At 34.8% G+C, this 13,971-nt stretch overlaps 1 protein-coding gene across 2 annotated transcripts in view; it reads right to left on the reverse strand.

Annotated features, from left to right (window-relative positions):
• The window catches only part of SDHA (succinate dehydrogenase complex flavoprotein subunit A), a 53,820-nt gene that overhangs the window by 20,971 nt on the left and 18,878 nt on the right, over positions 1-13,971 (reverse strand). For both annotated transcript variants that reach the window (XM_087948091.1, XM_026678296.2), the window contains 4 exons: positions 12,073-12,241; positions 2,413-2,608; positions 1,997-2,168; positions 470-588 (listed from right to left, as the gene is read on the reverse strand). In XM_087948091.1, the coding sequence (XP_087804217.1) occupies positions 470-588; positions 1,997-2,168; positions 2,413-2,608; positions 12,073-12,241 (656 nt within the window). The remainder of the gene's footprint in view (positions 1-469; positions 589-1,996; positions 2,169-2,412; positions 2,609-12,072; positions 12,242-13,971) is intronic.

Consider the following 13,971-nt stretch of genomic DNA (forward strand, 5'->3'; position numbering starts at 1 on the left):
AGGAGTTGTTCCGCGGCCCGGTGGTTGGGGACCCCTGCTATAGAAGATAGCAGGAGTGTGTTGTGGTTCTGTGCAAGAAAATAAATCTCCCTTTTTTTAAACAAACTTTTCCAAAACTTATGGGATATATATTTGTATCCTGAAAATCCTCCATGCAGCAAACAAGCAATATTATTAGAATCCCATAAATCATTAGACAGCTGAGATATAAGAAGTTCAATTTAGGGAACTCTGGGACCAAACAAACTTCAATTTAAGTTGCTGAACCCAACAACCATATCAAATTAGGCCTCGATAATTTATCAATGTTTAGATTATAAATAGAATCATTGGTATTAAATTTGGAAAAGTCAAGGGTAGATTTTTTTTGGGAAAAATATTTAGAACATTCTGAAATTGAGTTAATAATTAATTACGTGCTGCAAGTTGAGATTAAAAGCCTTTCCTCCAATCCAAAGATCTTACTTACTTTTTGCATATTAAGTCTCAGTTCTGATGTTCTTACATTTCCATTGGCGAAACGCAATTTGTCAAGATTTGCAACAGATTCTTCACCTGCATTTGATTTAATTGATGGAGCTGATTCCCCTAACAAAAATAAACATAAATTATTTAACTGCATAGTGTTTCTTTGCAGGGAGAAAATATAATATTAATAATTATTATTACCTTTATTGTCAGAGTACAACATATGTACAATGAGATTGGCTGAGCCTCCTTCGTGCACCCCCAACACAACTCACAGTGAGGACAGAAGTCCCTAACCCAGTCCCAATCTTATTACACTATGTGATCTTGTTGCACAACGCGCCAGCCCCGCAAATCTATCATACTATGTTGACATGAAGTTATTTTCTGTTCAGAAGTCTGATAGCCCACAGGTAGAAACTGTTCTTCAGCCTGTTGGTGCGGCTGGCTATGCTTCTATATCTCCTAACTGATGGCAGGAGAGTGAAGAAGTGCTGACTGGGGTGTGAATCGTCCCTGAGAATCTTACTCACTCTTCTAAGCCCTAGCAATGTCATTTAGTGGTATCAGGAAACAGCCCACAATGTTTTGTGCAGTGCTCACCACCCTCTGTAATGTCTTTCTATCCACGGCCAGCATACCTCACCGTAATGCAATATAAGAGGACGCTTTCTATTGTGGACCAGTAAAAGGAGGTTTAATAAAGGAGTATATTTGTAGTTCAGTGTTGATGAGAGAAATTCTTGGTGCTTATTTTCTTGCAGGCGTTTCATTACCCAAACTATGTAATATCATCACTGATGATGTTACTTAGTTTGGGTAATGAAACGTCTGCAAGAAAACAAGCAAGCTCAGAGAGCACTAAGAAAACAAGCAAGCTCAGAGAGCACTTCAAAGATAATATTACCCATATTCCCATCTATCTCATAAAAATACAGAAGAATCCATTCTTTATGACACTTACAACTTACAATTTGTACTGGCCACTACCATTCAAAGAAAATGGATTATAAATCTATTCGTGGTGTAAAGTTAGTTATTTAATGGATTGCCCCTTTTCATTAATTTCTGTCCAATCCATTCTGATGCAATTAGCATGTTCTAGACTACGTAGTTTAAATTTGTTTGTTTGCTGATTTTGGAAAGCATAGAGAATTATGTCTTTAGCAGCCAAGCTCCCAAATAACATTAGATGACATTAGATAAGTTCATTAGAGGTAATGAGAGTAACCCACCCCCATCCCTAAAATACCCTGTGCTCAAATTAATGACACATATATTTGTTTAACAAATGCATTGGGAAGAGCAAGGATAACTAGTTGTTACTTGAGGCAGTTGATTTAACATTTGTTCTGACTTCTGACCCCAATGGGCAGGCTCCATTATGGTCATAACTTGACAACTACATGTAATTTTCAATGACATAAATGAAGCATCCTTAATTTTTAAGTGTGTTACAAAATACAGCATTGCAAAATTTAAATGTTAAATGTACCCATTTTAAATGTTAAAAACTAAAGAGACTTACCAGGTTTGCATATTTCTGCAATGGTAAGAGCACAAGCACGACCAAAGACTACCAAGTCTAAAAGTGAGTTTGCACCAAGTCGATTAGCACCATGAACAGATGCAGAAGCTGCTTCACCACAAGCATATAAACCAGGCACTATTTGATCTTTGCCATTTCCACGTGTAATTACCTGTCAATATATATATACATATATATGCACAAATGCATATAGACAAGACGTGGCACCTTATAATAAAAAATATTGTCACTAGATTAAGGTACAAGAAGAAAACTAATGAGAGTGTTTGTTTTGATATACTGTCAAAGCTTTAAACAGTGTATAAAAAATAAACATCTAGTCTATTAATATTAAAATTCAATAGTGAGATGGACAATATATAAATGTAATAAATAAACAATTGTTTTGAAATTACCTGTCCTTTATAGTTTGTAGGGATACCTCCCATATTGTAATGCACAGTAGGTAGGACAGGAATAGGTTCTTTTGTGACATCCACACCAGCAAATATCATAGCAGTTTCTGAAATCCCAGGAAGACGCATTGCTAGTTGCTGTGGTGGCAAATGGTGCAATTGCAAGTAGACGTGATCATTGTCAGGACCACAACCTCTGTTGTTATTTTAAAAAGATATGTTAAATAGAGATTAAAAAAAAAAATTCTTACTACTTATTTAGATATAAACATAAGACCAACAAATATTTATGTAAGAGAATTGTGTCAAGTGTTTGCAAACTATACTTGATTTGATTTTGGTAGCTACATTTTTTAGCTCTCTTAAATTCTCTTAATTTTAATTGTTTTGTCTTACATTTTTTTACTCTTTACTATATTGCAAGCTGCCTAAAGTTACTGTATCCATGAAATGGGCAGCATAAAAATTAATAAATAAATATAAAGTTCAAATACAAGTATTCCCTAAAAAAAAAACAAATGAACAAATTTGCAAAAGGGATGTGCAAAAGGCTTTTGAAATATTCTAAACTCAAAGTAAAAATTCCAAGTGTCTAAAAGTGAAACAAAACATAAGCGTTTTAAGAGTTCTGTTTCAAGAACAGGATGTTTTGTTTCAAGTTAATTTGGAATATTCTGATTGATCACTGCAGTTAGAATGTTTTCTGGCTTATGATTGAGTTGCTCAGTCATAATTAATGTTTAATACAGTAACACAGAATGACATCTTTACATGTATTTGACATCCTTACACATACATGTCTTCTTTTCTTCCCTTCTTGATTGATCCAAGATGGCGCCGATGATGGCTGCCTCGGTGAAATGCTCTAATAGTTTCTTTATTCTTTATTATTATCTGCAATTCACTACGGATTTCATATTCACGAGACCATCTGCTAAGAATTAGGCAATGTTTCCTTAAGGAACAGCTTTCTGATTCCTCACCCCCTCCTGTCTTTGCAAACATGGAGGAGATTCTAACTAATTCCCCGGTGCTATGGATTACAATAAACAAAGGAAAGAAGCAGCAGCGCCGAAAAAGGAGACGAGGTGAACGAGCGGGAATTTTAAACAGACTAAGGAATAGGGGGGAAAAACTCCCTCTCCCTTCAACTTTTCTGACTAATTTACACTCACTTGCTAACAAGATGGATGAAATACATCTTTTAAATAGATGGAATTCTGATTTCTACAATTTAGCAGTTCTGTTTTACTGAAACCTGGCTTATTGCACAAATTCATGACAACACCATATACATCCCAGGATTTCAGATATTTAGATCAGACAGAATTGAAGAGACATCAGGTAAAATAAAAGGGTGGAGGATTTAGTTGATTAAAGATTGACTGGTGTTTTGGACTTGTTCTGAAAAATTTGGAGTTGGTTTAGACTGATTATCTAGGAATTTGGAGTTTAACCTGATGGATCTGTGACTTGTAAAAGAAGAACAAAAGTGGAAAAAAAGTGAGAGACAGGACGAAACCCAAGAACAGAAGTTACATTTTGAGATTATAGAGAGAGAAAAGAAGCTGATGTAACAGACTGTGACTAAACAAAACGTGAATGGACAAGGAAAGGAAAGTGATTGAATACTACTGGACTTATTTTTATAGAATATAATTAATGAAATAACATTTTGATTAAGGTTTGATTGAATTGATTGAATTTATTAAGAATTTAAAAGTTTAAAATGACATGAAACTGTGAAAACTGGTGAAATACTATTTTGATGATTATTGATTGACTGATTACTAATAACTAATGAAATAAGTAAGGTCATATATATAAGAAGTGGAATATAGAATTGTTTAAAGGAAACCGAACTTTACAATTAAAGATAAATAATACAGTTGATATACCATAATATAGTAATATAAAATAGTTGTATAAGAATAATTTACAGCAAGTATATTTTAGGATATTATATTACACTCTTTCTCTCTCATTTTGATATTATCCTTCCTGTCATCCCTTTTGCTCTCTCCCTTCTTCTTTAATTTTGGTGATTCAGTTAGTTTCAGATTCTATAAAAGATTGAATCAAATCTGAATAATTTAGAACATCATAAGTGGGAAAAGATATTTATATTCTAAGGGAAACTACTGAATAGAACAAATAACAAAAGAAAAATTAAATAGTGAATGGTAAAGTGGGAAGATATCTACAATAAAGTTAGGAATATGACCAGTACTACAACAGTGAACCTGAAAGGGAAAAAACCGATGTCTGGTTCATCAATGTCTATTGCATCTCCAGCGGGCCAAAAAACAATAGAAGGAATGTTGAATACGGAAAAGATGAGCAACACGGCCAACATGCAGACGATGCAAGCAACATTAACAGCTATTCAGGAAACGATACTTAAAATGCAGGAGACAATGGTTAATAACCATACAGATATGAAGATGGAAATGGGAGAAATGAAGGGTAAGATTCAAAATTTAGAGAAGAAGATGGGAACGATCCAACAGACACTGGAGAACAATGAACAAAGAATAAAGAATATAGAAACTAAAGCTGAACAAACAGATAAGAGATTGGAAGGGATGGACAGGAAAGTAATAAGAGATGAACAGAGACTTAGAAGATTCGATTATCCATCTCGAATTGGAACGTGCAGCATTCTATTTGAGGTTCCAAAATGTATTGGAATCCAAAGATGAAGACCTGGGAGACATAATGTCCCACTTAATAACAGAGGCATTTCAAAGGGACCAACAGGAAATAGTGAAAACATTAGATGAGGTCTACCGAATCCATACAAACTACGCCAGACAAAACAAGCTGCCTAGAGAGGTCCACATCAGGTTTGCCAGAAAAAATGTAAGAGATATTGTATATAGAATCACAAAGGACGAGTCGATGGTATATAAAGAAAAAGAGATCACAAATTCCAAGGCGGGTGAAAGAGTTGAGGAAGGACTACAGATCTCTGGCAATACTCCTGAATAAACAAAACTTCTGGTTCCGGTGGCTGGTCCCTGAAGGAATGCTGGTGACGTGGCAAGAAAGAAGAGTAAAAATTGATAGTATTGAAAAGGCACAAGAACTTTACGATCAGTTGATGGAAATAGAGGAAGAGGGGAGCAGCAAAGAAGAGTCAGAAAGCAAGAGTCAGGAGGACCAACAAGAAGATCAGCAACAGGGAATACAGGAAACGGACCAAGAAGAGAGAGGCAAAGAAAAGAGAAAATACCCAAGGAGAGAAGGACTAAGAATAAGACCCTAAAGAGAAGCAAGAACAAACAGAAGATTTATGTAGACTCAGAATTAACAATGGAAGAAGAGATTAAATTACTCTCAATAAACATCAATGGATTAAACTCCCAGATCAAGAGGAAACAAATATTAACCAAATTAACCAAACAAAACGTTGATATTATATGCCTACAGGAGGTACATATCCAAAAACAGCATAAAAATATCTAGAATATCCCAAGTTGGGTCTATTATTTACAGCATTGGCAGATCAAAAGAAAAGGGGGGGGGGTAGCAATTTATGTAAAAAAAGGGATAAATGCAAAAAAAAATCTATGCAGATGAATAAGGCAGAATTTTAATGATACGAATTAATTTACATCAAAAACAATTACTATTAGTGGGGATATATGCCCCTAATGATAACCAGAAGTTTTATAAGGGACTGTATGATAAAATAATTAGTCTAGGTGAAGAAAATATTTGCTTGATAGGGGATTTTAATGCCATTGTTGATGTTAAAAAAAGACTATATTAGTATGGAAGGAACTAGGAAGAAAAAAAAAGAAAATTCTACCAAAAAACTTTTTTGATTTAACACACGAGACCAATTTGGAAGATATATGGAGGAAGGGGAATCCAAATGAGAAGAAATATACGTTTTATTCTAGTCCACAAAAATCATGGTCCAGAATCGATATGGTATGGGTTAATGGGGCAATCAAGAAAGACATTAGTGGAGATAATGCCTAATATATGGGCTGACCATAGCCTGATTAAAATTACATGGAAAGGACATAATAAAAGGAAAAGGAGATGGATATTAAATTCACAAATAACAAAGGAAAAAGAATATATCTCAAGAATTAAAAATGAGTTAGAAACATTATTTAAGGTTAATCTAAAACAACATACTAGTTTACAAAATTTATGGGACACTACAAAGGCTTTCGTGAGAGGCATATCAATAGCCTATATAGCTAAGAAAAATGGAAGAAACAGAACGAATTACAAGAAAGGATTAAAAAATTTGAATATGAGCTCCAAAAAGACCCAAAAAATATGGAAGTTAAGAAAGAAATAGGGATGATTAGACATGAACTAAATTTGATGGTTAATTTGGATATCACCCAGATGTTCATCATTAAAAGAAGACAATTATGTTAAACTGATTAAGCAAATCAGAACAGAATTGGAATTATGGGCCAAATTGAAACTGTCTATATTAGGAAGAATAGCAACGTTGAAAATGAATACCTTACCAAAACTAATATATCTATTCCAAATGATTCCAATTAAATTAGGGAAATCCAAGTTTGTCTGGTTGGGCAAGCAGCCATGTATTAAAATGAAACTATTACAAGATAATAGGAGTGGAGGCGGTCTCGGACTACCAGAATGGGAATTTTATTACCAGGCAGCGGTGTTGAGTTGGATTAAGGATTGGATTAAATTAAGAGACGAGAGAATCTTAACATTAGAAGGACATGACCTCTTGATAGGTTGGCATGCATTTTTGTGGGAAAATAAAAGCAATATACATACCTATTTCAATCAACACCTAATAAGAGACTCATTGATTACAATTTGGAAAAAAAAATCTAAGGTAAACACTATACAGAAATCCCACGATGGCCGTCAACCATGGAAGCCATAATACATCCAAATAGATTAGACCTACAGAAAATGGTAAGCTATGAAGAACTATTAGATAGTCAAGGGAAATTAAAATCAAACCAAGAACTGAAGGAAAATGGAATTATATTCGATTGGTGGCCATATTTGCAAATTCAAAATAAATATAAAAAAGACTCAAAAGATTTTAGATTTGACAAAGGGCAGAACCAACTAGATAAAATATTAATGGGACTGGAACAAAAACTTATAACTAAAATATATAAATATTTATTAGATTTTAAAATGGAAGAGGTAATAGTCAAAAGTACAATGATTGCATGGGCTCAGAATTTTGGATATACTATAGAATTAGAGGAATGGGAGGAAATATGGAATATAAATTATAAATTAACAGTATCTGCAGCATACAAAGAAAACATATATAAAATGTTTTATAGATGGTATTTAGCCCCAACAAGATTGGCAAAAATCTACTCCAATATGAGTCCTAAATGTTGGAAATGCAAAAAAGTTGATGGTACATTTTATCACATGTGGTGGATGTGTCCCGAGGCCAGGACATACTGGATTCAAATTAAAAATTGCTTAAAAGAGATCACTGGCTATCAGATTGAGCTCAGATCGGAATCCTTCCTATTAGGAATCATTAAAGAAAGACTACCGAAAGAAGTAAAATACCCAGTGTTACATATTATAACAGCCGCCAGAATAGCCTTTGCGCAGGTATGGAAAACACCAAATACCCTCAATGAAGAGCTAATAGCACACAAAGTAACAGAAAGTGCTGAGATGAATATGCTAACAATGAAATTGAAAGAAAAAGGTGACTCTGAATTCTTTACAATTTGGAACAATTGGTATAAATGGCTAACAAACAAAACCAAGAAGTGAGACAAAAATGTTAACTGAAACAACCCTTAAGAAAGTAAAATAAAATTTTGTAAACTATGTAAAGATATAAGAATAGTAATTATAGCTAAAGATATTATTTAATAGTAGATAAACACAATATAATGTATTATGATATTTAAAACAAAATCTTGTATAGATGCCAAGAACGTTGTTGATATCATGATGTTTTACAGTGTAAAAAAAAAGAAAATTAATAAATGTATTAAAAAAAAGGTGGAGGATTATGTTTTTTATCAACAGCAGCTGGTTTCAGGATATAACTATAATATATAAATTCTGTGATGAAAATTGAGAGTCTTTACATATCAACTGCAAGCCATCTTATTCTCCATGTGAGTTCTCATTTCTCCTAATAGCTGTGTATGTTCCTCCACAAGCTTGTGTAAACAAGGCATTATGAACTCTTGTGATCAAATTATGGAGGCTGAAGCCAAACACCCAGATTCCCTTCCCAAGCAAATTTAAGGAAAGAGCTCCCAAAATATTTCCAGCATGTAGTCCCATCAGAGGCAAAAATACTTTAGACCACTGCTACACAACAGTAAAAGATGCTTATAGGTCTTTACCATGAGCAGCTGTGAGACACTCTGATTACTGCATGATTCACCTTGTACCTGCCTACAGACAAAGACTTAAAACCATGAAACCAACAATTAAATCAGTGAGGACTTGGTCTGATGAGGCAAAGCTGAAGCTCCAGGCTTGCCTTGATTGCACAGATTGGAATGTTTTTGAAGATACCTCTGCAGACCTAGATGACCTCACAGATACTGTAACTTCCTATGTCAGCTTCTGCAAAGACTTATGTGTACCAACAAGGAACCTGCAAATATATAGTAACAATAAACCTTGGTTCACAACCAAACTTAAGCAGCTACTAAAGAGGAAGCCTACAGAAAAGGTGACAGAATACTATACAATCAGGCCAGAAACATATTAACAAGAGAGATCAGAGCAGCAAAAAGAAGCTACTCTGAAAAGTTAAGGAATCAGTTCTCAACAAATGAACCTGCAAACATGTGGAAAACTCTTTAAAACATCACTGGCTACAGCAAACCTCCTTCCCAGGCAGAAGGAAATCAACAACTAGCAGATGACCTGAATGTGTTTGAAAGGAAACTACAGCCACCTATCTCCACAACCCCCATCTCAAACACACCAACAACAGCCAAGCCTCCTACAACTGGCCCCAACCCATTGGGTTCACAACCTCTGGTGATCACAGAAAAAGAAAAGCAAGATCTATTTCACAGACAAAAGCCAGGAAAAGCACCAGGGCCAGATAAGATGACTCCTTCTTGCTTAAAAGTCTGTGCTCACCAATTGGCCCCCATCTTCACCTGAATCTTCAATAGATCACTAGAGATTGTGCTTTGTTCCTTCTTGCTTCAAACGCTCTACTATCATCCCAGTGCCAAAGAAGCCCTCCATCAAGGAACTGAATGACTACAGACCAGTCGCTCTAACATCTGTAGTTATGAAAACCTTTGAAAGGCTAGTGTTGTCCCACCTAAAAACCATCACGGATCTGCAAACTCCAAAGATCCCATGCAATTTGCATACTGAGCAAATAGATCGACAGATGATGCTGTTAAAATGGCTCTGCACTATATCCTACAACACCTTGAATCTCCAAATACCTATGTGAGGGTCCTCTTTGTAGACTTCAGTTCAGCATTCAATACCATCATTCCAGACATTCTTCTAACTAACTAAACCAGCTAGCGGTACCTGAACACACTTGTAAGTGGATCATGAGTTTTCTAACAGACAGGAAGCAGATGAAGCTAGGCAGAATCACATCTGATACCTGTACAATTAGCACAGCCCCCACCCCCACCACAAGGCTGTGTGCTTTCTCTACTTCTCTTCTCCCTATATACCAATGACTGCATCTCAAACATCTGTTAACATCTGTTAAAATACTGAAGTTTGCAGATGACATAACAGTGGTTGGTCTCATTAGAGACAACGACGAATCCACATACAGACAGGACGTTGTACAACTTGCCTCGTGGTATAACTGGAACAATCTGGAACTGAACACACTCGAAACCGTAGAAATGATGGTAGACTTTAGAAGAAACCCTCTCATACTACCACCTTTTACAATACTAGACAACACAGTATCAACAGTAGAGACCTTCAAATTTCTAGGTTCTATTATATCACAAGACCTAAAATGGACATCTATCATCAAAAACGTCACCAAAAAAGCACAACAAAGAATGTTCTTTCTGCTCCAACTCAGAAAGCTCACACTGCCCAAGGAGCTGCTGATACAGTTCTACAGAGGAATTACTGAGTCTATCATCTGTACCTCTATAACTGTCTGGCTTGATTCTGCAACCCAACAGGACAGACACAGACTTCAGAGGATAAATAGGATTGCAGAAAAAACAATTACTATCAACCTGCCTTCAATTGAGGACCTGTATACTGCACGAGTCAAAAAGAGGGCTGTGAACATATTTACAGACCCCTCACATCCCGGACATAATGTGTTTCTACTCCTTCCTTCAAAACAACGCTATAGAGCACTGCACACCAGAACAACTAGAAACAAGGACAGTTTTCCTCCAAAAGCCATCACTCTGCTAAACAAATAATTCCCTCAACACTGTCCAGCTATTTACAAAGTCTTTCAAGAAGAGAGAAAAACTTTCAAGAAGAGATTGGACTGCCATTTGTCAGAAATGGTGTGGGGTCTCCCGCCTGGGCGGGGGGTTGGACTAGATGACCTACAAGGTCCCTTCCAACTCTGATTATCTGTTACCTATCTGTTAAGTCTGCACTACTATTATTGTTAATCTTCTCATCACTCCTTATCACCCATCCCCTCCCACTTGTGACTGTATGACTGTAACTTTGTCACTTGTATCCTTATGATTTATATTGACTGTTTCCTAATATGATTTGATTGCTTATTGTACCCTATGACTATCATTAAGTGTTGTACCTGATGATTCTTGACTCTTGACGAATGTATCTTTTCTTTTATGTATACTGAGAGCATTTGCACCAAGACAGATTCCTTCTGTGTCCAATCACACTTGGCCATTAAAGAATTCTATTCTATTCTATTCTATTCTATTCTATTCTATTCTATTCTATTCTATTCTATTCTATTCTATTCTATTCTATTCAAGATTATTTGTGAATGAGTGTTGAGAGAATAAAAAAGCAATTAAGCACACAGTTAAAAAAGATAACTTATTGCAGCTTCATGTCTGCCAGGCTGCCACGTCATTGCTTTTTAAAAAAGAAAATTTGCTATAGGGAAACTGGATTTTCAATTGTGAATGGATGGGTTTTACAAATGTTATGCTGTGCTTTATTTTGCAGGCAAATAATGCAAAGATATATGCACATACATGCACTTGACAATTTAACTACCTATGTTGCCCACCTCAAATTCTTGTGTCTTTAGAAAAGTAACCAAAGAGACATTTTCAAAAATAAGAAAATAAAACCTTAGAAAAACTTGTAAAGGAGAAGTACTGCACTAAATGAAAGTTGTTTGGTTGTTCTATATTTAACTGAAGCCAGCAAGCAGGTTCATTTAGAAACTAGGAAAAAAATGTGTTATTTCAGTTTAAAACTTTATGCGACTCAACATGTTAATCCAAGTAGGTTTTCTGACTGATAACAATGAAGCACTACAGTATTCTCATTGTTTTTCACAAAGACTATTTATGGAATCAAAATTTTAGCTGGGTCTTTTAATATCCTTCTAAGAAATCTATAAATTAACCTTGTAACTAACTTCAAGAAAATATTTTATTCTTTAAGATATAATATGTTGAATTAGCTAACTGTACTCTGTATCTTTTATAATCACTTGGACTTATGGACTTGATAGATTAAACTTGCCTTCCTTCACGGATCTCAATAGTCATAGAACGAGATACAACATCTCGGGAAGCTAGATCTTTGGCAACTGGAGCATATCTCTCCATAAATCTTTCTCCTTCACTGTTAATTAAAATACCTCCTTCACCACGGCAGCCTTCTGTAATAAGGCAGCCAGCTCCATAAATACCTGCAAAATATATTAAAATTACTACATTTTACCAATGATCTCTATCATTCCAAAAATAAAATTTACTGTGTTTTAACATTTGATGTAATACCTAATTAAATTATATTCTACAAAGGTTACCTTCAAATTATGGCCTTGCAATTATTTACTGATTTTTTAAATAAATTTTTTATAAAATGTACTGAATTATCTTAATATAAGTAGAGTTTCTTTCAAGTCAAGCTTGACTACCAATGATTACAGAGACGTATCTACATTGTTTGCTTGACAACATGGGTTTTGCTATTACCTTCTCCAGGATTGTTTTCCTATTCCAGGGATTTCCTGGGACAACCAGGTCCAACCTTGTTGAGCTTTTCAATATTGGTCAGGTTAGATATTGAAAAACTTTGAGCGAGTGATGAAAACAATACTTACCTTATATTTTGAAGATGAATGCCTAACATTTATATCCCTAAAACAAGATATATATGGTTCATTGAACAACTACAAGTAATTTGTGACTTACAAGTATTTATTTAGTGACTGTTGGAAGTTACAACAGCACTGAAAAAAGTGACATAATTATTTTTTACACTTTATGACCATCGCAGCTCCCCATGATCATATGATCAAAATTCGGATGCTTGACAACTGGCATGTATTTATGACTACTGCAGTGTCCTGGGGTCACCTTTTGCAACTTTCTGACAAGCAAAGTTAATGGGGAAGATATATTTGTGGCTAAGAACAGTGTTACTAACTTAATTGCAGTGGTTCACTTAACTGTAGCAAAAATGAGGGAAGATTACTTAACAAATGTCTTGTGTAGCAATGGAAATTTTGAGTTCAATTGTAGTTGTAAGTCGAGGTCTATATGTATAGCATTCGTTTAACAATGCATTCACTCAATAAGTGCTATAAAAACAGTTATAAAATCAGGTCAGTCACATGACTTAAGTCACTTTACAATGACATATGACTATAATAGTAATAGTACCTGTTCTCCAATTAATTGAACTTTAAACTTCCTTGATTTCTATATGGACATCTATCTTCTTTTTAAATTTCACATATAAGAAACTTCACACAGAATCTGGAATTATTTTACACTCACTACAGTATTTATTATTCAATGCACATTGGAGGGACTCACTTCAAAGAATAATGAAAGAAACCACTACAGACAAAAGGATGCATTCATATTTATGTATTTCAGAAAGGTAGAGAAAACAATTTAGACTTAAGTAGTAGATGATGTAAGAATATTACTTCATAATAAACAGATACATGCAGTATTCATAATTAATACATATCAATTAATTCCCATCCTTCTATTATTACTATTTTCAGAAAGAATCATTGTCTTAGAAAAAGAAACATGCCAGTAAGTTACCATAGAAATATGAACTAGAAGGTTGTCTTTCCCAATTGTCCATAGGTAGTCCTTGACTTACAATGGAGCAAAAAATTTCTGCTAAGAGGGATATTTATTAAGTGACTGTTGCCTCATTTTACAACCTTTTTTGCCACAGTGATTAAATGAATCACTACAGTTGTTATATTAGTAACATGGTTTTAAAAGAATCTAGCTTTCCCGTTAACTTTGCTTGTCAGAAGGTAGTTAAAATTATCACATGACCCCAGAACAGTACAATTTCATAAATATGACTCAGTTGCCAAGCTCCTGAATTTGATCGTGTGACCATGGGGATGTTGCAACACACGAGTGTGAAAAACGGTCATGTCAC

This window comes from Notechis scutatus, chromosome Z (genome assembly GCF_049901735.1).
Source record: "Notechis scutatus isolate UNSWTSFEM ecotype Mainland chromosome Z, rNotScu1.2, whole genome shotgun sequence".
Taxonomy (NCBI): domain Eukaryota; kingdom Metazoa; phylum Chordata; class Lepidosauria; order Squamata; family Elapidae; genus Notechis; species Notechis scutatus.